The sequence below is a fragment of the Octopus sinensis genome, linkage group LG11 (assembly GCF_006345805.1).
Source record: "Octopus sinensis linkage group LG11, ASM634580v1, whole genome shotgun sequence".
In the NCBI taxonomy this organism is placed as follows: domain Eukaryota; kingdom Metazoa; phylum Mollusca; class Cephalopoda; order Octopoda; family Octopodidae; genus Octopus; species Octopus sinensis.
In genome coordinates, this window is record NC_043007.1 from 52,887,206 (window position 1) to 52,915,108 (window position 27,903).

Below are 27,903 nucleotides of genomic sequence, written 5' to 3' on the forward strand. Positions count from 1 at the left end.
TTATTGGTGTAGGAAACAGTTATTAGGTTACTGGAGTGTGAGTTGTGGAATGAGTCACTGGGTTACTGGAGTTGAGGTAGATCAGAAGCAATTATTGGATTATTGGAGTTGGAGTAAGTAAAAATATAGCAAGTCAAATTCTTGACAAAATGCAAATAAAATCACCTTTCAAAATATGCAAACCAAAAACATCTCAGTTAATATGAAAGCTATATATCATAATATCAGTAACCTGCAAATAAAAGAAGCTATTCCAATACGAAAAAAGAAATGCAATCCAACAATTAACAACCAGATAGAATATAATGAATCCAAGGAGAACTCTATGGCTCACAATAGTTGAGCCAGTTCATTCTCATACCACCACACTCTGACACTTGACTACAGAACACAACCCAAGAACAAAATGGGTCATCTTCAAGACTCCAATTCTCTCCTAAATTCAGCTGCCCACTTTTGCACTGTTAATAAAGTTGGAGGGTCATCCTATAATGTAGCGACCATGTTAGTATGAATGTTCCTGGGAACTAAACTCTTTCTCTGTAGGTACTTGATAACACCATGATGCCAAGTCAAGTTTTCCATATTTTTATATTTAAATGATGAGACATAGTTGTAAAATCAGAGTTTGAAAGATGTTGCACAGAATCCTATGTAATGGCATTTATTATTTGTAGTCTTCTTATAATTTTTATAGCTGTTGTTTTTGGTGTAACTACACCTCCTATTGTTATGCTTGTTATTATTACACTTAGTTTTATTCCTATCATTTTCATTATTATTATTATTATTATTGGTTCTAGCCCTATCTTTACTTCTAGCTGAATCACTGATGCCCATCTCTAATATTTCTCTTACTATTTTCATTATTTTTATTAGTACGCTTATTATCATTTTGATTTTTACAAGTTTCAATATACTTGCTGCTATTAGTGTTGCTTTTACCACGATTTTCATGTTAAGTATCACCATTACAAATATTGTTAATATTTCAATATCTGCTATTATTATTCTTATTATTATTATTGTTATTCTTATTATTATGGTCATTCTTATTATCATTATCCTTATTCTTGTTATCTGTATCATTATTATCCTTATTATTATTATTATTGCTATTTTGTGTGGCAAGCAGTCCTATCTAGGTGTAACAGTACTTCTCCAATATCAGGGGTAGAGTGAGAAAAGGAACTCTAAAAAAAGTGTTGCTTTCAATAAGCTTGGCATTAACTGTAGATGTCTAGCCATCCAGTCTAATGCAGTTAAGATAAAGATAGGAAAAATAAAAGAAGCATACTAATCTTTGGTTGTTGGAATGAAAGAACTTTAAAAGACAGCAGAGACAGCCTAGAATGAAAAGCAGCACTAATTGTGAAGGTAATCGGCTCTGATAATGCAGCAAGCTGGCAGAAACGTTAGCATACCGAGCGAAATGCTTAGCGGTATTTCGTCTGCGTTACGTTGTGAGTTCAAATTCTGCCGAGGTCGACTTTGCCTTTCATCCTTTCGGGGTCGATAAATTAAGTACCAGTTACGCACTGGGGTCGATGTAATCGACTTAATACCTATGTCTGTCCTTGTTTGTCCTCTATGTGTTTAGCCCCTTGTGGGTAATAAAGAAATAGGCTCTGATAATGCAGCTCTAAGTGAAACCAGACACTGGTGAATTAGAAAAAGTTGGAAGTGGCTATACCTTTTTTTTTGGAGTGGAAAGCCAGCAGATGAACCAAGAATTCATGGTGTTGGCTTTGCCACTAAATCAACTCTACTTGGCAAATTGCCAGCAACCCTCAAGCTGTTGATGATCATCTCTTGACATTCCATATCCCAATAAGTAAATCCTCATCTATGCACATTATCAGTGCATATGCACCTACTTTATCAGCATGTGAACAGGAACACAACATCCTCTATTCTGCAGACAGTTATCAGTAAAATTCTATACCTTGGCGAAATTATACTGATGGACAATTTTAATGCCACAATAGGCAACAAACAGTGTGATCAAGAGTAATAGGAAAGCATGGAGTAGGAATGATGAATGAAAGCAGTTTATGACAGCTGTCTTTTTGTCAACAGTTTGGTCTAACAATCACTAACACCGTTTCAACAGGCAGATAAATATAAAAACACCTAGAAGTATCCCTGAACTGGTAACTGGCATGTGCTTGACTATGTTATAACTAAGAACAAGGATTGCAGTAATTTCAGATTAACCAGAACTCACAAAACTGAGTGTTACTTGGATCACAGAATGGTTTGCAGTAAGGTATTTGTTAAACCATATACAAAGAGGCCACTGAGATCCAGTATATTTCTGAGAATAAAGATCTCTTCCTTAAAAATTCAGAAATGACAAAAAAATTTTGAAATCCATTTAAATTCAAAGTTTGCAAAAATAGAGGAAAGCAATGACCCTGAAGTTTTGTGGTACAATATTTGTGACAGTATCAAACCATCTGCTGAAGAAGCTCTAGGATCCATCAAACACAAGCACCAAGATTGGTTTGCTAAGAATGGTTCTCAAATTAAACATCTCTAAGAAACTATGCACAAAAGATACAAGGCATGGATCTCAGACAAAATCTCACCAACAGTCAGATCTCAATACATCTCCTCTAAGAAGAAAAAACTGTGTGAGATGAAAATTTCTTGGTGGGCAAAAAAACCTTGAGAGCATTGTATGACAATCTGAAAGGTACATTTTGTCCCAAAAAAGGTGGTACAGGGCCTATTCTTTCTAATGATGGAATAAAACTATTAGGTAACAAAGATGAGATTCTGAAATGATGGGCTGAACACTTTAAATCTGTATTAAATCAAGAATCTACTACCGATTCTGAAGTAATCAATGAAATCTTTCAATGGCCTATAATTGAGGAACATGCGGAAGACCCTTCCTTGAAAGCTTTTAAACAACTTTCCAATGGTAAGCTCTTGGACAAAATGGTATTCCCATAGAAGTGTACAAACATGGTGGTAAATAACTTGTAAGAAAGCTACACAAATTGATCTGTTTGATGTGGGAAACTGGATTTGTTCCCCAACAGTGCAAAGATGGATCTATAATGCATTTGTACAAAAACAAGGAGAAGAAGAGTGCATATGATAATTGCAGGGGGATAAGTTTGTTGTGCATAGCTGGAAAAATTCTTGTGAAGATGATTCTTAACTACATCAATAAACATGTAATAAACAGCATATATCCTGAATCCCATATGGATTTTGGGCTGGGAAAGGCACAGTTGACATGATTTTTGCCGTCCAGCAAGTTCAAGGAAAAGCACATGAACAAAATACTGACATGCACATGGTCTTTGTTGACTTGATCAAGGCCTTTAATACAATGAATCGTGAGGCACTCTGGAAAATTTTGTCAAAAGTTGGTCTTCCTGATAAAATGAAAAGGGTAATAGCATAAAGGAATGATGGCAACAGTGATATCAGTGTCCAAGGCTATAAATTCTTTTGGAAAACTTGCCTATTGTTTGTGGGATGAACATAGTGTCAACCTGAAAACTAAAATAAGTGTGTACAAATCTCGTATTTTGAGCATACATGGACTACCTACTGCAAACATATAAAGAAGCTTGAAACCTTTCACATGTGCAGTCTATGCAATATCTACAACATAAAATGGCAAGATAGTCTAAGAAAAATGTGAAATCTCTAGTATCCAAAGCATGCTACTGAGAATTCAGTGCAGGCTACACTTTCAGGTTTTTTGGATAAAGTTTTCAGAAATAACCCAATAGGTTTACCATTAATTCAATGAAATATTCACGGGTCCTGCTAATTTTTATTATTATTATAATTCTTCAAGGTGGAGAGCTGGTCAGACTCATTAGCATGCCAGGTAAAATACTTAGCAGCATTTCGTTTCTTTATGTTCTGAGCTCAAATTCTGCTGAGGTTAACTTTACATTTCATCCTTTTGGGGGTGAAAAATTAAGTACCAGTTGAATACTGGGGTCAATGTAATCAACTAACACACACAAAGAAATTTTAGGTCTTGTGCCTCTAGAAGAAAGAATTATCATAATAATTCTTGTCATTGTTGCTATTTTGGTTTGGCTCAGGTTCAGTCTTATTCCTGGTAAGATTTATGTGGGTAGCAGGTTACTACCTGTAACCTTAGGTCTTCACAAGTTTTCAACTGTCTTTCAAATGCTTAGAACCCTCCTGATAATCCTTGCTATCTCTAAGAGGCAAACTTTCTGTAGGAGCTCTACCGGGCATTCTGTTCCAATCTCCTTCAGCCACTTGTCTATATCTTTGCAGCGAGCTGGCAGAATTGTTAGCACACTATATGAAATACTTAGCAGTATTTTGCCCATTGCTACAATCTGAGTTCAAATTCCGCAGAAGTCAGCTTTACCTTTCATCCTTTTTTGGGGGGGGGGGGGAGTCAATAAAATAAGTACCAGCTGAACACTGGGGTCAATGTAATCGACTCATCCCCTCCTCATAAACTGTTGCCCTTGAGGCAAAATCTGAAACTATTATCATTATTATTAACACCATCATTATTATCTTTATTTGCTTAGGTCTGTTGTGTCCCTTAGTCAGAACTGCCTAAGTGTCTATAAGTGGTGTGAGAAGCCATTACTTGTGCCAGATTCTTAGTTGTGGAGTATGCAAACTTTACCAAGTGCATATTAAATAATCTTGCATATTGGCTTGATGGTAGGAAATGTTCCTCTAGTGCAACAAAGAATTTCCCCAGGATATTTGTAGCAATTTGGACCCTGAAGGGAGCATTATACAACACTACTGGTTTAGATTTATCCTTTTTATTCTAAGAGTTAATATATTCCCCTTCTCCATTTCATCATGGGTTGGTTCGCTCACATCCTGAGTTGTGCTACTTCAATTATTACAGCTGTCCCTATCTTCACTATAGCTGTCTACCTCTGGCTTCCAGTTATTAAAATTAGATCTATCATAATTGGGGGACAGTTTATATCTATCCATGAATGAACTCGGATTCCTATCTTTCTGAGATGTATTATTACGTACGCTTATCTTGTCTAACTTTCCATTTGTTGGGAGTATTACAGTGTTCATGGGCCTGACAAAACCATGCTTGTTATAATTAAACTTCTTGTATCCTTTGGTTCTAGTTCTGGAATGTTTTCTTCTATTATTGCTATGGTAAAATGCCAGTTAAACTTTTTAACATTAGTATTCTTTACCAGATCACTGTTTGTATGTATTTAATTTTTCTGCAGTAAACCACAGTCATTAGGGCCAGGTCATAATATCTCTCATGCTTTTTAAATATGTCTTCATTCGCAGAGAGTTTAGATATTCTAATTGACACTCTTCTTTACGACAGTGTTTATAGTGCTTTTAGGATGATTTGAGTTGCAGTTGACATATTGAAGGTTTTCATTTGACTTGTGGAATGGATGATGCAGTTCTGTGCTAAGGCTGAGTGTTGTAACTAAAAAATAAATTTTACTGCGTGCATTTTCTATAGATATTAAGATTGAATTATTTAAATAATTTAGTAAGTTTTTTCTTAAACCTTTCCATGTTACTTTTGCTGCAATTTTGAGTAGTAAACAGTACATCATCTCAGTACAATCTCCTCTCTTAATTCAGAGAACGCCCTGCTTATGCATTTTTTGTACATTTTACTTCAAGGTATCTTGTGTTTTTTACTTCAGTGTATGTTATCCTGGTTACTTTACATTATCTAACTTTATTTTATTTTATTCTATTGATTTTACTTTATGCTACTTCATTACATTTTTTGTTTTATATTTTTATTTTCTTATCTTTATCTCTTAATTTTTTATTTCCTTATTTTGTTTATTCAAATAACTAAAAACGTAAGATACCTTCTATTTGTATATCCAAGTAAGTTGGTGATTTCAATGCTAGGGAATCCAATCTAAGTAATCATAAACAGTGCCCTAAATATCATAATACTTCACCAGAAACCAGCCGCTAAAGAAGTTGGTGGGTATCAGATTTTGTAACTAGATGTTATTACTATTTGACCAAGGTAAGAGACAGCAATAGATTAAAGCTGGTGGCTGGAAACCATAATTTCATACAGAGAAAACAATGGCCAGTTCTCCACTCTCTTCCTTTCTATTCTTATTTCTTTTCTCTTCTCTTTTCTATTTCCTTTAGTACTTGATGTGCTGGGCTCCCAAGAGTCTGTCCATTCGTAAGTACATACATAGATTCATACATACACATTATATATATGTGTGTGTGTGTGTGATAGATGGCGAAGATCATGGCGACAGTGCTCAAATCCATCCTGGGAAAGGTAGATAGGATAAGAAGGGTCACCAATTCCTATATAGATGACATCTTAGTGGACAAGATTGTAGTGCCTATCACTGAGGCTGTGAGATATCTGAAGAAGTTTGGTTTAATTGTGAAGCCACCGGAGCCAATGGCTGGAGGAGCTGCACTGAGGCTGAATATTCAAAGAAACAGAACAGGCATGTTAGTGTTTTGGAAGGGGAATGAAATCCCGAAGCTTGGTACCAATGTCAGCAGGAGAAAACTATTCTCAATATATGCGGGAAATTAGTAGGTCAATACCCGATCGCGGGGTGGCTGCATACGGCATGCAGTTTACACCAAGGGGAGAACTGGGGTGACAAAATGGGAGAGGGGACAGTGCCAATGATGCGGGAAATCCTAGAGAGGATGAGAGTGGGAGACCCAGTCAGGGCGAAGCGAACTGGTATGCGCCCAAATCAGATAACAGGACCATATGGTGTGATGCTAGTAGCAGAGTGATAGTAGTTGTGTTGGAAATCGGAGGTGCCAAAGTGGAGGACGCGGCCTGGCTTCAAAAAGCAGACAATTACAACCACATCAATGTCACTGCTGAAGGGGGTGAATTTGGTTTTGAAATAAGGGCTGTGTGTCATCGATATCTGGTCGGATTTGGCCACCATGCTTAGCTGGGTAGGATCAGTGATCACTCATGAGAAAAGGGTTTGAACCAAAAGGGCTGTGGAAATGTTAGTGAAACACTGCCTAGCGGTTTTAGGAGAGCTGGTTGCCAAGTTTGGCCTGAAGCTGAATGTGGCCTTTGTGCCTTCAGAGAGAAAAAAGGCAGACATTCTAACCAGGGTGAAAAAGGCCTGGTTAGGGGAGCCAGAAGAATCAAAGCAAGGGGTAGCTGCAGTGTGTTAGTTAAATGACTCTGAACTAAGGAAACTGCATGCCATGCATCATATGAACATAGATAGGACCCTGTATATCACCAGGAGGATTGACATCGATGTTGCTAGATGGAGCATCCGAAAGGTGATTGGGGACTGTGACAGTTGTCAATCCATTGATCCTGCTCAAGATGTGCGTGAGCAGGGAAACATTTTGGAAGAGCACAACTGGAGATGACTGGTAGTGGATGTGACACACTAGAGAGGTGCTCTGTGGACAAATTGCTAATGGACAATAGCACAGCATTTCTTTCAGAGGTGCTGAAGGAGATGCTTGACTAGTGGAAAGTGTACCACTTTTTCAGAGCAGCATATAGACTGAGTGGAAATGGGATTGTGGAAAGACATCATCAAACAATCAAGGACATGGTGGAAAGGGGACACATCTCGCCACTGGAAGCAGTATTCTGGTACAACATGTCACCCCAATCGAGAGAGGTTGAGGAGTCTGTGCCACATAGAGCAATATACAAATATGAATGGCGGCATCCAAGTAAACCATCAGAATGCCCTGTGGAAGAGAGAAGGCCCATCTTTATGGAGGTGAGAGATGAAGTCTGGGCCAAGTTGCTGAAGGCATGCTGCACATCTCAGTGAAACAGAGGAACAATGATGGCTGTCAATTCCAAAAACATTTCTATGGATGGAACGCCACATCATGTCATAGATGTTCTTTGGATTGTCGCTTCCTTGGATGATGATTGTGGAGAGGAGGAAGAGAACAAGGTTCTCAGCTTGATAAGATCACAATGTGCAAGGCACTCACCCAGGTGGATGGTAGATTTCGACATGGAGTAAAGTGAGGAGGTGATCTTTGAGATCAGTGGGAGCATGTGGGGATGAGCCACAGGAAGAGGGTCGTGATGTCAATGACCAAGGGGTTGACTGGAAGAGGAAGTGCAAGAGGTTAAGTGGGGGCAGAAGAGTTAGCATCAGCCTCTTTTACCTCGTTGGAGGCATCGTGGATGGACGTTACTGAAGTCGCTCTCAGGTTTGGTTTATAGCAGTTGCTTATACTGGGTGACAGGGGTAGGTCAGGATTGTCGGAGAGATTATTGCTAGACAGGCGTTGATGAGAAGAAGATAGGTGAACCTCTTTTCATTTTCCCATGAAAGACAATATACAGACATACAGATGTATATATACGCAACAATAACTGGCACTCCATCAGTCACGACAATGAGGATTCCAATTGATCTGATCAACAGAACAGCCTGCTAGTTAAATTAAAATGCATATGGTTGAGCACACCACAGACACATGCACCCTTAACATAGTTCTCAGGGAGATTCAGCGTGAAATAAAATGTGACCAGTTTGGCCCTTTGAAAACCAGATACTACTCATTTTTGCCAGCTGAGTGAACAGGAGCAATGTAAAATAAAGGGTCTTGCTCAAGGACACAACACACCACCAGAAACCAAACTTATGCCTTTACGATCATAAGCCAAATATCCTAACCACTTAGCCATATGCCTTTACCTTACATATACACACATACACGTATCATTAGAGAAAGACAATCTGCTTTTACTTGACACTGTTAGAGGAGGAAGAACTGAAGCCCAACCCATGCCAACATGGGACATGGACACTAAATGATGATGATGATGAGGAGGAGGAGGAGGATATGTTACACTCTGTTTTGGATAGCTTGGTATGGTTGTGATTAGATTGGTTTCCCTACAAAGATATACATTGATCAGTCATAGATGTACTGGATGCTTCCCACTGGAACGATCACATGCCATGGAAAACAGAGATGGGTCAAATGAATGTAGGCAATTTGATATGATGATAATTATGAAGTCAAAAGAAGACTAAATGAAAAGAACTTTAACTAACCTGGCTCTGCAAACTTCCTCGAAGAGATGTGCTCCTATGGCCACATTTTTTCATACAATCACTTACAAATGTTTCCACTTCTCGTGATAAAGTGACAAACTCACTTGACGTTAATTTTTCTAAAAATCCATCCTGTAAACAGACAAGAGATATTTTCAAATCCAATGTGCTTCAATTCATTTTGAAAATAATCAAAAGTTTGGAGGATTTAGTAAAATAATGTTCTTAATAATTCAAATATGAAGATGGTACTTGACACATAACAAATATATATTGGTATATTTATAGGTGCAGGCATTGGTGTGTGTTCGAGAAGTTTGCTTCACAACCACATGGCTTCAGGTTCAGTCCCATTAGGTAGCACCTTGGATAGTTGTCTGAAAGTGGATTGGGTGTGTGTTTGTGCATATATATATATATATATATAATATATATATATATATATATATATACACTCACACACATGCATACACACACATCATCATCATCATCATACATTTTTATCATCATTTAATGATCTTATGCAATACTGGCATAGGTTGAACAGTTTGACAGAATCTGACTGGTCCAAAGACCATATTATGCTCCAATGTCTACTTCAGCAAGGTTTCTATTACTAGATGCCCTTCCTAACACCAACCACTTTACAGCATGCACTGGGTGCTTTTTTTGTGCTCCCAGCACTTGATAGTTTGCCATACAGCTTGCAAACTCCTTTACTGAGTAGGGCTATAGTAGTGAAAGGTCCAGAACAGAACAGGTTTCTTGCCATAAAGGAGCTACATGGCAACTCACATTATAGAAGAGAGATGGAGCTGGAAAGAGATGAAAATAGCAGTGGTAAGATAGCAGGGTGGACTCTCAAGATATATGGTGAGTAGAAGTGAATGGGGATGGAATATGAAATGTAGATGGGAAGAGGTTGTAAGAGTGTATGGGAGAGTGAGAGATGGTTAGAGATGGGGAATAGGTGAGAGGGTAAATATAATGAAGAACAAGTATTCAGGGATCATAATAGGGGTGAAGAGGGTGTGAAGAGTACTAGAATAGCAATGATAATAATGGCTTCAAATTTTTCCACAAGGGCAGCAATTTTGGGGGAGGAGATGAGTCAATTACATTGACCCCAGTGTTTAACTGATACTTATTTTATCAACCCCAAAAAGATGAAAAGCAAAGTCAACTTTGGCAGAACTCAACAAAATACCACTAAGCATTTTGTCCAGCACGCTAACAATTCTGCCAGCTCGCTGCCTTAATGATGATGATGATGATGATACAAATATAAATGGGGGCTGGAGGGCGCTTCAACCTGACTTGATGTATTTACACCTATTTGTCTACAGTGAGAATTTTTCTCCATGGCAAAATACAGTGAATAACTTTCTTACAAGTTCAAATATGTCCCAAGCATATTTGAAATAGTAAAAAAGTTTGTATTTGTACATGTCACTGCTTAGGGCTTCTAATCCTATAATGGTACAATAGAAGGAAAGAATGAGAAAGGATGAGAGAAAGGGAGAGAGACGACATGTGGTTGGATAGGTTGTGAGTATGGGGTAGACATAGTAGATAGGGAGAGGGTGAGATGAATAGTGGTGGAGAAGTGTGGATGATGGTGAATCTCAGTTTGTGGGGTGGTAAGGAAAATAAGAGTAGGCCAGAGAAGATCAACAGTATAATATAGCTATAGACAGATGAGAATACGATTATGTGAAGTGTGGAGGAGAGATATGTACAGTAACAGAAATGGAGATCAGAGGCACATATGGGAGAATATAGTGACAAAAGATTGTGTGTGTTTGTGCTTCCTAATCTTGATATGGAACATTTGTAAATGAATGTCACCACCATACAAGCAGTGTCATTAATTTCTAGTCTTCCCCAAAGACATATTTGGTCTTGGGAAAAAATTACCTTGGTTGAAATAAGAGACAGTTAGCCACAAGAAGGGCATCCAGCTGTAGAAAAGCAGCCTCACTGAATTCCATCTGACCCATGCAAGCCTGTTATGATGATGATATTAAGATGTTTAGAATATAACTTAACAAAAGAAAAATACGTATTGGTATAATTAATATGGTGTTTGGAACATAAAATACAAATGTAATAGAAATTTTCTATCTAAAGATATCAGCTTCATTATTGTTTAAAGATGCTACCCTAATGTCATAATTAGACAAATTCTATAACTTGCTTTTAGGTCTACTATATATTGTTATGCCAAGATTTAGTTATGTCTTATCCTTCATGTTTATAATCAAAAAAGACAAACTAAGATGATGCGTAATGTTTTTAAACAGATTTACCATGGCACCAACCTCACACACCATAAAACAAAGGAATCTTTGCTGCTCAATACTGTTTCCATTCAATCAGGACTATGTGATCAACAGAATGGGTGTATATATGCATGTATGTATGCATATATATACACACAAATGCACACGTGATTTTCAGTCAGTTCAGAGTTGTCCTATTTAGTATTTACAACTGATAACAGTATGAAGAGCTCAAAATATGTAGGGGTGTTCTTGAGGAAGAATTTCATCATGGCAAACCACAGTGAAAATGACCTTTTTATATATCAACTATGTCCTCAGAATATTTTAACTAATCGTAAAGCTTGTTTATTTCCCAATAGCGCTTCGCATGCCAACCATTTATTTCACACACACACACTTACATACTCATATATACTATGCTTGCATGTATTCAGACACAATTTGTTGAGGTAGATTTTCTGCAGCTGGATGCTTTTTTTTGTCATTAACCATCACTTATTTCCAAGCAAGATATTATTTCCCTTGCCCAGATATATTTCTTACAAAAGACAGGACATGAACAACAGCCATCCTGTAATATGATGGTTGTAAACAAGGGCACACGCACATACGTACATACATACACAATGGATTTTTTTCAGCTTCCATCAGCCAAATCCACCCACACAGCCCCAGGCTGAATGGGGCCACAGCAAAAGACACTTGCCCATTGTGTTATGCTGTGAGACTGAAACCACATGGCTGAGAAGCAATTTCCTTAACCAAGCAACACACATACACACACAAACCAATATAGTTTAAGAGATATTTCCCTCACCTCAACCATACAGTCTTAAAACTCAAGGACAATCACATGGTTTCAGTACCTTGAGTGTTTCTATTATACACCCATTACAACCAGAGCTTTGTGTATGGATTTGGTGGACAGAAACTGAAAGAACCCATCATATGTATATATGAATCATTATCTTGATATCATATGATGACTGGAAATGAGCATCATCATCATCATCATCATACAAATGACATTGTTTCTAATTTTCTGTGAAAAACATGTCTGAGCACAATGAAATATTACCTTGCTTGAAACAGATGAGGGTTGGCAACAGGAAAGCACATGACTGTAGAAAATTTACTTCAACAAATTTCATCTGTCCTTACTGGCATGGAAAAGTGATCATTAAAACAATGAGTATGATGTTTGAACTTTATCTCTTTCATATCATTTTATTTCATATAGCCTCTCCATTAAAACAACTCTTTTTGATTTTGTAAGTTTTGCCTATAACTTAATTATATGTAAATTCTTTAATAAATAATATCTAAAAAGATTCATATCAGCATTTCTATGGCATTTAAACAAGAATTTTGACAGATTAAGGTGCTAAAAATGTAGCCTGACAATTCACATGAGCCATGAATACAGAGTGAAATGAAACACTCATTATAAGATATATTAGAAAAATTGGAGATGAAAGTTTTGTGCAGCAACTCCACACACCTGGTTTGAAGACTACATTGTCTAACATTTTACTCTATATTTAAGAGAACAAAGTGAGATAGTTTAAGGAAGATTTAACTGATATTTCTAGCAATGTGAAACACTATATAGAGACTATCTTGAGGTGGGAATGCATCTGCATGTAAAAATAAAAGTTCTGATTATAAGCATTTTATTGAAATTACATACTTTTGCTCTCGCGACCATCAGTTTTACACAGCGATCATGTGCGTGGTCACAAACAGCACTAAGCATTTTCTGAAGATTTTGGAATAAAGCATGGAATTCCTCTTCAGAAATCATCACATCTAAATCTTCGCTGCTGCAATAGAGAAAATTTATATGATTAACAGCATATTAACAACAGGAATACTATAATCAGCAATAATTATATATAAATATATAATTACGAACTATTATGCAAATTGCCAAAGGCCAAAGTTGTTCTCTGTTCTTTTATAAACACACTTAATTACAAAGTTTTACATGCTGGACTGAATTCTGTACTATAACCTTCATATTCTCAAAACAAGTGGGTTATAGCTTCTATTAATGACAAAATATAATCAACAACAACTAAACCTGGTTACACACCTGCTGACCAACTACATAACATCTTTCCATCACAATCTACCCTACAATCTAACTATAATCTAACCAAAAAAATTTAAACTTAACACAGACTATATAAAGCCAAGAGGAACTAAAATGTACAACAGTCTGTTGAAGATTAAGCAGGCCAAAAGTTTGAAGCCTCTTGTTAAGGAATAATATGTATATATAATATATATATGCAAACACATATACATCATAGACATGGGCATGGCTATGTGATACAGAGTTCACTTAGCTGCCAAGCTCATTTCATAGAGTGGTACCTTAAAGAAGTGCCTTGTGAGTGTACTTGGTAGACAGAAACTGAGTAGAATTTCTGTATGTGTATATCTGTGTGTGTGTGACTGTGAATTCTTTATTCTTTTACTTGTTTCAGTCATTTGACTGCGGTCATGCTGGAGCACTGCCTTAAAGAGGTGTTAGTCAAAGAAATCAACTCCAGGACTTATTCTTTGTAAACCTAGTACTTATTCTATTGGTTTCTTTTGCCGAACTACGAAATTACGGGGACATAAACACACCAGCAGTTTTATACATACATGGGTATAAGGGTATAAGGGTGTAGCTTGCAGCTATTTCAAACAGTGGCGCCAATTTGTGGTAGCTGGCAATATGACGTAATGTCGTATTGCTGAGGAAATATGATTGTCATTTTCCCATTGGTTGAAATAACTGCTCATATAGGAATTCTGAAAATTAGGTAAAGAATATTTTTATGTGATTTCAATTCTTTAAAGTCAAGTAATTGAGCAGTTATATAAACCCTGGATTTTAGGGAAAACTTTAGTGTTTGTGGGATGTTACTAAACTCCACGACACTCACTCTTTTGAGATATTGGCTATTTTTTATGCCATGTCTATGATAAAAATCCAACAAAACTTATTTGAATTGTTGTGAACTTTAGCAGTTAGTATGAAGAATTAGCTAGAGTAACTTTTAAGTCATAATTCTCTACGACAAAATGACTTTACTTTCCAATTGTACTATAAATGCTAAATGTACATAAATAAACTAATGTAATTATTTTCTCTTTCTTCACATTCTTCAACTTGTTAATGAAATTTATTTCTGTAATCATGAAACTGTATTTTTTTTTATAGCAGTTAAAAGAACATGAATTTATCTATCTTCAAAATACACGCACGCATAAAATGTCAGTTAGCATTTCAGAGAATATATTTCTCACTATGGCGTTTATGTAGCTGGAGTCAGGATTTATGTTTAATGATAACACTTATAAGTAAGTTGTAAGTGACGGGTTCATCAATATATATTCCTACTTCAAAAGTAAAATATATTTATTATTTATTTCCAAATAGGAAACATGGAATATATTTATTATCTATTTCCAAATAGCAAACATATAAACAGTAACCAAACCCGCTATAAAGGTATTAAGGGTATGAAACCAGGAAAAGCCCCTGGCCCATCAGGAATCACTGCTGAGATAATTGAAACATCTGGTGGTGTGGGCTATGGCCTAGTCACTCACATTGTAAGCCAGGTAGTTCATAATGGAGTCATACCCAATGACTGGCGTAGCAGCAGCATAGTCAACTGCTACAAGGGTAAAGGTGATGCTATAGATAGAAATAACTACAGGGGTATCAAACTACTGGATCAGGTGATGAAGGTCACAGAGAGGATCATAGCCCATCTCATTAAGGAGAGAATCTGCTTAGATGAGATGCAGTTCGGTTTTGTTCTGGGTAGAAGCACGACTGTTGCCATATTCCTGGTTCAACAACTGCAGGAGAAATACCTAGCTAAAGATAAACCCCTCTACTTAGCTTTCATGGACTTGGAGAAAGCCTTTGACAGGGTCCCCCAATCCCTTATCTGGTGGGCGATGTGGGAACTGGAGATTGACGAATGGTTAATAAGGGCTGTACAGGTCCTATACAGAGAGGCTGTTAGTAAGGTTAGGATTGGCAACGAGTATAGTGAAGAATTCCCGGTAGAAGTAGGGGACCACCAAGGTTCAGTCCTCAGTCCCCTTTTATTCATCATAGTCCTCCAGGCAATAACAGAGGAATTCAAGACGGGTTGCCCCTGGGAGCTCTTCTATGCCGATGACCTGGCCCTCATAGCAGAATGACTACCTGAACTAGAAAAGAAATTTCATGTGTGGAAGCTAGCTTTAGAATCAAAAGTCCTGAGAGTCAATGTAGCAAAGACCAAAGTTCTAGTAGGTAGGAAGGTGAACTCATCACACACCCATTCAGGTTGGTGGCCCTGCTCAACCTGTAGAAAAGGTGTATGTAGAAACTCCACAAGATGTACCCAGTGTAAGCTATGGACGCATAAGAGGTGCAGCAACATCAAAGGAAAATTAACCAAGAAGATAGATTTCGTGTGCGGCACAGGGGCAATAGACACCACAGATACTCAGAAAACAAATTCCATCACATTCCAGGGGAAGAAATTAGAAGTAGTTGATAGTTTCCTCTACCTAGGTGACCAAGTTAGTAGTGGAGGTGGATGTTCAGAGAGTGTCACCACTAGAATACGAATAGCCTGGGCAAAGTTTAGAAAGCTTCTACCCCTACTGGTGACAAAGGCCTCTCGCTCAGAGTGAAAGGTAGATTGTACAACGCATGTGTGCGAACTACCATGCTTCACGGTAGTGAAACATAGGCTGTGACTGCAGAGGACATGCATAGGCTAGAAAGAAATGAAGCTAGCACGATCTGCTGGATGTGTAATGTCAGTGTGCACATACGACAGAATATAAGCGCCCTGAGAGAAATGCTGGACATAAGAAGCATCGGATGTAGCATGCAAGAGAGACGTCTGCGCTGGTATGGTCATGTACTACGGATGGATGAGGAGAGATGTGTGAAGAAGTGCCACTCCCAAACAGTTAAAGGAATCCGGTGTAGAGGTAAACCCAGGAAGACATGGGATGAGGTGGTCAAGCATGACCTTTGAACATTGGGCCTCACAGAGGCAATGACAAAAGACCGAGATCTCTGGAGATATGCTGTGACTGCAAAGACCCGACAAATAACATGAGTTCATGTCTGTTTCCTGCACCAGCTTCACATAGCAGACCCAGCCCATCCAAAGTACCTTGGATCGCAGGACGGCCTGATGATATAAAAGATATATATATATATATACACATATATATATATACAATGTGGAGGCGCAATGGCCCAGTGGTTAGGGCAGCGGACTCGCGGTCATAGGATCGCGGTTTCGATTCCCAGACCGGGCGTTGTGAGTGTTTATTGAGCGAAAACACCTAAAGCTCCACGAGGCTCCGGCAGAGGATGGCGGTGATCCCTGCTGTACTCTTTCACCACAACTTTCTCTCACTCTTACTTCCTGTTTCTGTTGTACCTGTATTTCAAAGGGCCGGCCTTGTCACTCTCTGTGTCATGCTGAATATCCCCGAGAACTACGTTAAGGGTACACGTGTCTGTGGAGTGCTCAGCCACTTACATGTTAATTTCATGAGCAGGCTGTTCCGTTGATTCGGATCAACCGGAACCCTCGTTGTTGTAATCGAGTGCTTCCATATATACAATGGACTTCTTTCAGTTTCCGTCTATCAAATCCACTCATAAGGCTTTGGACGGCCCGAGGCTATCGTAAAAGACACTTGCCCAAGGTGCCATGCAGTGGGACTGAACCCAGAATGATGTGGTTGGGAAGCAAGCTTCTTGCTACTCGGCTAACCCTGTGTCACATTTTTGCATGAAAATGGTGAGCAGAAATATGTGATGTAATGTTGACATTCCCTGTTAATAATGATCCTCTTGCAATATGCTTTCAAAGACATGTGGAATAAACAACATACAGAGGCCTGTCATATATGTATCTGCATATGTGAAGCATTACTGTGTGGTTAAGAAGTTTACTTTGCAAGAACATTCTTTTGGGTTCAGTCCTACTTGATAGCAAATGTCCCAATCTAGCTATAGGACAATGTTTTGTGAATGAATTGGGTAGATGGAAACTCTGCAGAAGCCAATCAGGTGTGTGTGTGAGTATGTGTGTGTGTGTTCGTTTGAATCTTTTTCTGTGTATGTATGCAGGTAGTAGTAGTAATAGTAGTCATATTGTTAACAGAAAATGGATAGATAAGGTAATTCATGTAGACAGAGTGTGATTAAGCTTGAAATACTGTAAGATAACATGACAGTGACATTATCTCAGCATATGCACTGCACTTAGGATTGGTAAATGAATAGAAGAACTGCTTTTATGAGACCTCTCTACAGTCTACGCCCAAAGTAAATGACAGATGTTATTCATTATAATCATCATCATTGTTTAATATTGATTTTCCATACTGGTATGGGTTGGCCGGTTTGACAGGAGTTGACAAGTCAGGGATGTGTGTGTGCATGTATATGTATGTACATCTGCATACGTTACTTTTTTTTTGTATTTTATATATCATCATCATCATTACCATTTAATATCTGCTTTCCATGCTGGCATGCGTTAGACAGTCTAACTGGAACTGGTAAGCTGTACCAGATTCCAATCTAATTTAGTATGGTTTATAGGGCTTGACACTCTTCCTAACGCCAACCTCTCCAAGAGTGTAATGGGCACTTCATATGTACTGCTGGCGCAGTTGCCATTTACAAGAAACTGGCAATGACCATGACTATGATTTTATGGTTGTCATTTAAATGACACTGGTAATGGCCATGACTACGATTTCACTTGGCTTGATGAGTCTTCTCAAGCACAACATACTGCCAAAGGTCTCGGTAGTTCATCATTGCCTCTGTGAGGCCCAACATTCAAAGATTATGTTACCAGCAATGGTCATGAATACAATTTCATGGGTGCCATTCACATGACACTGGCAATGGCCACGGCTACAATTTCGCTTAGCTTGATGAGTCTTCTCAAGCACAGCATATCACCAAAGGTCTTGGTTACATGTCATCGCCTCTGTGCGGCCCAACATTCGAAGATCATGCATCACCTCATCCCATGTCTTCCTGACTCTACCTTTTCCACAGATTTCCTCCACATATATAAGTGTGTGTATTTGTGTGTGTATATATATATACATCATCATCATCATCATCATCATCATCGTTTAACGTCCGCTTTCCGCGCTAGCACGGGTTGGACGGTTCGACCGGGTCTGGGAAGCCAGGGGCCGCTCCAGGCTCCAGTCTGAATCTGGCAGGTTTTCTACGGCTGGATGCCCTTCCTAACGCCAACCACTCCGAGAGTGGATTGGGTGCTTTTTACGTGCCACCTGCACAGGGGCCGGAGGGGTCCGGCATCGTCACGATCGGTTCGAGCATTTTAACGTGTCAGCGGCACGGGGGCAACGAGGTCCGGGGTACTTGGGGATCCGGGGTACTTAGAATGGGTAGGGGGTATGTGGAATTGCTGCAGAAAGCAGCCCGGGTCTTTAGGATATTACGAGGCGGGAGGGTACTAAAAGGGGATGGTCGGATTGAGGCGGTGTCAGGAGGAAGCAAAGATCGGTGGGCAGTTGATGAGCTATGGCGCTAGCAGCTTGTCTTTTCACAGTGAAAGCATATGAGGATAAGGGGTAGTGGGGGGCGGAGGAGGGAGTAGGGCGTATCCGGTGTAGATGGTGAGAACAGGGTATACTGGTATTGGTGGTAGGGGTGAGAGCAGTGTTCAACCGGTATTGGTGGTGGGGGTGAGAACAGTGTTCACCGGTATTGGTGGTGGCGGTGAGAGCAGTGTTCACCGGTATTGGTGGTGGCAGTGAGAGCAGTGTTCATCGGTATTGGTGGTGGGGGTGAGAACAGTGTTCACCGGTATTGGTGGTGGGGGGGAGTGAGAACAGTGTTCATCGGTATTGGGGGTGGGGGTGGGGGGCGGGCGCACCGCCAATGGCGGAAAGATGGGAAAAGATAGGATTACGGCTTGAGGTAGCCTAAGGTTAAATTTTGTAGAGAGAGAGAGAGAGAGAGAGATAGGAAAGATAAATCAAGTTATGGCGAAGGCTTGAAAGTAGCCTAAAAGGTTAAATTTTCGTAGCGAATGAGATGGGTAATACGAATCAAGTTATCAATGTATGAATAAACGTAGTAACAACGAATAAAAAATAGTAAGATAAATTTTAAAGAGGAACTTGCTGCGGCATCGACCGGGGGTTGAAATTGAAGAAGAAGTAAGTTGAATTGGGAATTTAAATTGCAGAAACGTAATGGTAATGGCGATTTTCAAGTTTTAGCATAGGAAGAAGAAGAGGAGGAAAAAAAGACCGCCAATGGCGGAAAGATGGGAAAAGATAGGATTACGGCTTGAGGTAGCCTAAGGTTAAATTTTGTAGAGAGAGAGAGAGAGAGAGAGATAGGAAAGATAAATCAAGTTATGGCGAAGGCTTGAAAGTAGCCTAAAAGGTTAAATTTTCGTAGCGAATGAGATGGGTAATACGAATCAAGTTATCAATGTATGAATAAACGTAGTAACACAAAATAAAATAGTAAGATAAATTTTAAAGAGGAACTTGCTGCGGCATCGACCGGGGGTTGAAATTGAAGAAGAAGTAAGTTGAATTGGGAATTTAAATTGCAGAAACGTAATGGTAATGGCGATTTTCAAGTTTTAGCATAGGAAGAAGAAGAGGAGGAAAAAAAGACCGCCAATGGCGGAAAGATGGGAAAAGATAGGATTACGGCTTGAGGTAGCCTAAGGTTAAATTTTGTAGAGAGAGAGAGAGAGAGATAGGAAAGATAAATCAAATATTTCTTTACAACCCACAACGGGCTAAACATAGAGGGGACAAACAAGGACAGACAATATATATATATATATATATATATATATATATATATAGAGAGAGAGAGAGAGAGAGAGAGAGAGTGAGAGAGAGAGAGAGCAATAAGAAAATGGAGGGGATCAATAGGTGGTTCATCAACTTTTAGACATTATATTATGTCAAATTATTTGTTTATTTACTAAAATGACAATTACAAGAATATACATACATGTATAATATATTATGCTTTACCCAAGTACCTCAATTTCATCTACTTATTACTTCAGTCTACTGGAGGAATAAAGGTAGAATGAGGTATTTTTGTCTCTTGGCTGAAACAGCTGTAAGTTATTTTCCAATTTATATTCCTGAATGTTATATTTTAATAATTACTGGTATCTTTATATATTAATATATTTTATATGTAAAGCATAATACGTTATACATGTATGTATATTCTTGTAATTGTCATTTTAGTAAATAAATAAGTCAACATAGTATAATGTCTAAAAGTTGATGAACCACATATTGATCCCCTCCATTTTCTTATTGCTCTATAAATTAATGGTAAAATATCTCTTTACCTTCACCCATTTAGTACATTCAGTAATGTAATTGCAATGCAATAAAAAACACTTGTGTATTAATAATGGGGTATTCTACCAGCAGTATATTGGATAGATAATATCCCTTAGTTGGTTGGATTCACAACCTCTAACTTCCTTGGAATATATATAACTCGCTAAGAAGGTTTAGAAACCACCTGAAGAATGTCTAAGATGTGCTGACACGAAACGATCGTAGTGGTTATTCATTTGTTAAATTTTAATTTATATAAATTATTTTATGTATTGGCTTAAGCCTTTCTTTGTTTGATTTGCATAATAGTGGTTTTGTCTCTAATTTATTATAATATATATATATATATATATATATATATATATATATATATATATATATATATATATATATATATACTACAGTAGGCAACCAGGATTGTGGGGGGAGGGGTATGAATAAGAATACAAGAGTTACAGAATGGAGTAGGTAAGATCTGGGCTACATATGTTTCATAGCAAACAGAACCTCAGAAATAGTAAAATCTAAGCAGGGTGTATACTACCAGCTACTCTTCAGGCCAAGGGTATCTTGATTAAATTAAAGCTTACATTGTTGCAAGGAGGTACATGATGCAAAATGTAGGTAGAAATATGTATTAGAAGAAGAGAAGAAAGAAGAAAATATAAGGGAGTGAGAGGAAGGAGGAATTTAAGCAAGGTCAATTGACTGGTAGTAAACAAAGGAGTTGTTTTGGCTGAATCACATAATTTAGTAAGGGGATTGGCATTTGAAGAAAAGATAATTGAAGGAAGAGGGAGGGGAAATATTTTGGGTTAAGGGAGAGAAAGAAAGTGTGTATGAATAAAGCAAGGTAAAGTAGGGAATTTAAATATGGTTATTTGACTGGTGGCATTCAAAGGGCTTCTTTGGCCAAATCACATATGAAGTGGTAGAAGTCTCTGTTGGCATACATACTTGTAAGTTTATGAATTGTCCTTAAGAAATAGTCACCAATTTCATAAGGACAATTCAAGACTACTTTGACAACAAAATAATCCAACTAAAAAAATTGAAGTTTTCCTTCTGACTGAATTGAACTTTCCCCAAAACTGAAGATATACACAATGGATAAAAAATATCAACTTAAAAGAAAATTACAGAAAGAAACAACCAGAATACAGAACAGCAAATGTACAAAATCAATACAAAAGAGAACAAGTTAACAGAGAAAATGTCCTCAGATATATAAATAGTAATAAAAGGAAAGCTTTTAAAAATAATTTTTTAGACCCAACCAACAGAGTTATTGACACCAGATAGTACAAACTGAAGATGAGAAATTAACCTATCCAAAAACACCCTCTTAGTAGAAGAAATATTTTGTCGAAATGCCTAAAAATTACCCCAACACCACAGCACTCTAACTCCAATGAAATACAGAATGATATTTTACAGTTCTGTAGAAAACTATGCCTAACAGAAGAACTGTATGATAAAGAAAACAGGAATGAACCAATTGTAAGAAACAAGAGCAATTACAAGCCTACAAAAGGTAAGAATAAAGCTTTAGATAAATTTTGTGATTTTATATGTACCTTCCCTTACAAAGAACTCCCACAACCTAAAATCAAGCCCAATACCAGTCGAAAGGAATAGGATATATACATAAACTGAAAAATAATAACAACATTATAATTAAGGAAGCAGATAAGGAAAGTGCTATAGTTATTATGGATACTGAACACTACAAAAGAGATATACTATCTATATTACAAGATACGACCCACTAAGAAAAGGTAAATAATTACCAAAAATCAAAGACAATGACAAAACTGAACACATTCATCAAAAAGGTTTACCAAAGAATGTGACTACCTAATCCATTTCAATTGCAAGACTTCTATAGTTTCCCAAAAATCCATAAGAATCAAACTATTAAGAATGCATGTAAAGAACTTCCAGCTGCATAAACATACAATAACCCACCAACCTTAAATTTAGACCAATCATAGCAAGCCTGAACTGTGAAACACAGACTCAGCAACTTTTTAGATGAATCACTGAAACCTATTTTAAAATATATCAAGTCTTGTAAGGGGTGACCTGAACCTGTTAAAACACCTCCCCAAATCCATAAACAATGATACCACTATTGTATCTTTTGATGTGGTAAACCTCTGTACCACAATCCCACTCCAATACGGACTAGAGGCAATAAATTTCTGGCTTCAGAAATTCCTTCATGAAATTCCAGACAGAATTGATAAGTTTCATCACTGAAGGATTAAAGTTTATCCTTGAAAGTAACTTTTTTGACTTTGATGGCAATATTTACAAACAAATATCTGGGACTGGGATGGAGACAAAAGTTGCTCCAACTTATGCTAACCTAGTCATGGCATACATGGAGGTCCGAATATACGAACAATCTAAATTAAAATATGGCTTGAACATCCACAAATATCTACTAGAAAACTGGAAATGTTACTTAGATGATTGCCTAAGCCTATGGATACATACATTTAAACAACTTATAGATTTCAAAACTCTAATCAACAGCATAAAAAATAATTTTAATTTTACCTTGGAATACAGTAAAACTCAACTACCATTCCTGGATATACTAATCCTCAAAGCGATAAAAACATTAGAACAGATATTCATTACAAATAAACAGATTCTAAACAATACTTACTGTTCTCTTCATGCCATCCCAAGCACACGAATAATATTCCCTTTAATCTAGCAAGAAGAATCTGCACAATTGTCTCAAACCCTGAAATTTGCAATAAAAGATTCCAGGAACTAAAACAAGTACTACTTAAAAGACAATATCCATTAATGTTAAGAGACAATGGAATAGAATGCGCCAAAGCAATAAATATCGAAAAACTACAAAAAATGCTCCAGATACATCCAATACTCTACCCTTTATTACAACACACAACCCAAGAAACACAGAGGTTTACAATATTATCCACTACAACATCCCACTACTAAAACAAGACCCAAGAATGAAACAGGCATTTGAAATACACAAAATAATCAAAAGTAAAAGATAATCAATGTCCCTCAAAAAATTCCTCACAAATGCGAAATTACCTTCCACCAACTGTCAAAAAGTGTGGCTGTCCCAACTGCGGAACTTGCATCAATCTTATTGAAGTCACAATATACAAATTCAAACCAGGACAGATTTTTACCATTAAAAATCACTTTACATATTTTTCAAGGAATTTAATATACACTATCAAATATCAAGGATGTAATGAAGATTAAACAGGTCAAAGCTTACATAGGTCAGACAAATAGACTGATCATTCACCAGTACTAGACAGATTCCACTGAGTGGACACATAGACATATGTGCAAAAAAATAAGTCCCCCAAATTCCACGTCTTTCCACTCTACCTATATTCACCAAATACCATAGATGAAGCACGGATAAACAAAAAAAAAAATACTTTCATTCAAAAGTACAAACCAAGACTTAAACTTTAGCAGAGTACATACACAAATAACTATTCACCCACAAAACTCGTTTTGCCACTTAAGATGAGGAACCTATACAGCTAACAACCTAAACTTTAGCCACTAGACTACACAGAAACAACTTCTATCCACTCTCCCACCAAATAGATTAAATTTGGAGTGCCTTGATTGTAACTAAATATGTTCACTCAACCACGTCAGTCTTCTTTTTAGGCACAAAATATACTGTCACATGACACTAACACACAGATGTAGCAGGGAATGTACAAAAGGTTATAAACTTAATCATGTGTTCATTATCTACAAACACTTGACAGAAAACATTCAGAGCATTGATTGTTTGGACATGTTCAGGTAACCATGTCAGTATTAACTTATGACGCCAAACATTGTCATCTGATACTAACACATGGACGTAGTGGGGAACCTACAAAAATTTCTAAAACCAGTCATATGACTATCCTCTACCAATCAAATCTTATTCAAAACATATACTAATTTGAGCCATGAACTCCCTATGTAAATAGGGCAAGAATCAAACACTAGTCAGAAGCAAGACAGCTGTGACATAAACCACATCTTTCTATTTGAACTTTTTGAAAATCAGTGTAAACTGTGAAACCAGTTAAAGCTTTAAATTTATTAATAAAGGATATTTTAACTATTCTCAGTTCATTTTCAACTTCCATTTTTGCTGTGTGTGTGTGTGTATACATGTGTATATGTGTGCATATGTATATACAGGCATACATTTTTGCTATATCAAAGTATATTTAGAAATCAACTTTTTCCTATGCTTGTGTGTTTAGCACATGCATTTTTTTCTCTATATACATTTTTTTCTATGAACATATTTTTCTCTATATATGAAGACAGAGAAAGCCCCCTGGCCATCAGGAATCACCACTGAGATGCTTAAAATATCTGGCAGTGTGGGGTATAGTGTAATTACCTGTATTGTAAATCAGGTGGTTTACAAAAGAGTCATACACAATGACTGGTGTAGCAGGACCATAGTCAACTGCTACAAAGGTAAAGGTGATACCTTAGATAGAAATAATTAGAGGTATGAAACTGTTGGATCAGGTAATGAAAGTGACAGAGAGAGTCATAGCCCAACTGATTAGGGAGAGAGTTAGTCTAGATGAGATACAGTTGGTTTTGTGCCAAGGAGAAGCACCACTGATGCTGTATTTCTGATAAGGCAACTGCAGGAGAAATACACAGCCAAAGATAAACCTCTATACTTGACTTTTGTTGACTTGGGGAAAGCCTTTGACAGGATCCCCCAATCCCTTATCTAGTTGTCAATGCAGAAACTAGGGATAAATGAATAGTTAGTGAAAGCTGTACAAGCCATGTATGGGGATGTTACCAGTCAGGTGATGGTTGCAAAAAGTACAGTGAAGAATTCAGAGTACAAAGAACTGGTTTTCAGGCTCCTCTTGTTTCATCATAGTCTTCCAGGAAATAAGAGACATTTAAGACAGGCTACCCTTGGGAGCTCCTCTATGCTGATGACCTTGTTCTTATAGCTGAATCGCTACCAGAACTAGAGAAGTTCCAGGTATGGGAGCAAGGTCTAGAATTGAAGGGATTTTGAGTTAACCTAGCCAAAACCAAAGCCATAGTAACTAGGAAGGCAGACAAATCACAAATCCCTTCAGATAGATGGCCCTACTTGATTTGTAGAATAGGCATAGGTAGAGACACCATAAGATGCACTCAGGGTAAGCTTTGGACACATAAGAGGTGCAGCAAAACCAGAGGAAGTTTGATAGGCACAAAAGATGCACAGATACAATAAACACCAAAAATGTACAGAAAATAGACTCTCTCAACTGCCAGTGGGGAAAGCTAGAGGTAGTAGGCAGCTTCTGTTATCTAGGTGACCAAGTTAGTAGTGGAGGTGGATGCTTCAAGTGCAGAGCTGTGAGAATAAGATTAGGCTGGATAAAGTTCAGAGAGCTTCTACTTCTGCTGGCAACAAAGGGCAGATTGTATGATGCTTGTATGCAAACAGCTATGCTACACGACAGTAAAACATGGGCTGTAACAGCTGAGGACATGTGTAGGCTTGAAAGAAATGAAGCCTATATGCTTCATTGGATGTGCAATGTCAGTGTGTAGGTTTGACAGAGTGTAAGCATTTTGATAGAAAAGTTGGGCAGAGGCATCAGATGTGGAGAGCAAGAGTGACTGTGCTTGAATGGTCATGTAATGCTTATGGATGAGGCAGCTGTGTAAAAAATGTGCTGATTTCCAACTGTCAAGGGAATCTATGGTAGAGGTAGACCCAGGAAGACAGGGACGAGATGGTGAAGCATGATCTTCGAACTTTAGGCAGAGGTAATGACTAGTGACTAAGACCTTTGGCGATATACTGTGCTTGAGAAGACACTTCAAGCCAAGTGAAATCATAGCCATGGCTGATGCTGGTGTCACGTAACTGGTACCCATGCCGGTGACATGTAAAAAATGTCTTTTGAGCATTGGGCCTCATGAAGGTAAAGTGGCCGGGCTCCTTTTGAGTGTTGGGCCTCATGGAGGCAATGACCATGACATTTGGCATTATGTCATGCATGAGAAAAAGACTCATCAAGCCAAGTAAAACCACAGTCGTGACAGATACCAGTGTCACGCAAATGGCACCAGTGCTGGTGGCACATAAAAGCACCCATTACACTCACAGAGTGGTTGGTGATAGGAAGGGCATCCAGCCATAGAAACCATGCCAAATCAGATTGGAGTCTGATGTAGCCTTCCAGCTTGCCAACCCTGGTCAAACCATCCAACCAATGCCAGCATGGACAATGGATGTTAAATGGCGATGATGGTGATGAAATTTGTTTCTATGAACATCTTTTTTGGTATACATTCTCTACATTCATATTATTATACAAATCAAATTCAATCAGTATTTACTTAAATCAACTTCTTACTTTGTGTGTGTGCACACTTGTTCCACATCTACTTTCTGTCTTCTGTCAACCTCTTTGTTAATGCTATTTTAATTCAATTTAGTTTAATTTTTGCTTGCTTCGTGTCTCCTTTTTGTCATCTTTCTCCTGTCATTCTCTTTGTTAATGCTTACCATGATGTTTGCTTATCTATGATGCCCTCGCCCTTTACCACCCCACCACCTATATCAGAAATCTCTCTTCTGTACTGGGTCCTTTCAAGGCAGCCCTTCCTTTGCCACCACCTCCACCCACCCAGTAGTGCCACCCACACTGCTGCAACACAAATGCTGTAGCTTCTTACTTCGCCTCAATGGAAACAAAAAATAAACATGACCATGCTGTACTCAGTTTATTAATTAGTCACTAACTATATATAACAAATCAACTAATCTACTCTTATCAATTATTTAACTTATTTTATTTGACTGTTTTTATACTAAAATCCCTTGTACCAATGCTGTATAGCACCTAGACCCAGGGGAGCAGCAAGTATAATATGAATGATTGGAGATTAAATGCGAGGACAACTGTTGTGACATGTTTGTTGGCAGATGCTCTTTAGACCTTCTTTTCAGATGCCGAAAGCCACAGTTCCCCTTCCTCATATTTCCTTCTTCCTCCCCATACATCCTCTCAGAGCTGGCATTGTCAATGTAGGCACATTGAAAAGTAGGTCTGGTGAGATTGTTGAGATGTTTGAATGGAGACATGTCGATGTGTGCT

General features: G+C 37.9%; 1 protein-coding gene across 1 annotated transcript in view; it reads right to left on the bottom strand.

Annotated features, from left to right (window-relative positions):
• Positions 1-27,903, bottom strand: part of LOC115217636 (vacuolar protein sorting-associated protein 54) — a gene marked incomplete at its 5' end in the record, with an annotated part of 299,488 nt that overhangs the window by 172,590 nt on the left and 98,995 nt on the right. Inside the window, 2 exons of the mRNA XM_029787388.2 lie at positions 9,045-9,176; positions 13,020-13,152. Of these exons, the coding sequence (XP_029643248.2) occupies positions 9,045-9,176; positions 13,020-13,152 (265 nt within the window). The remainder of the gene's footprint in view (positions 1-9,044; positions 9,177-13,019; positions 13,153-27,903) is intronic.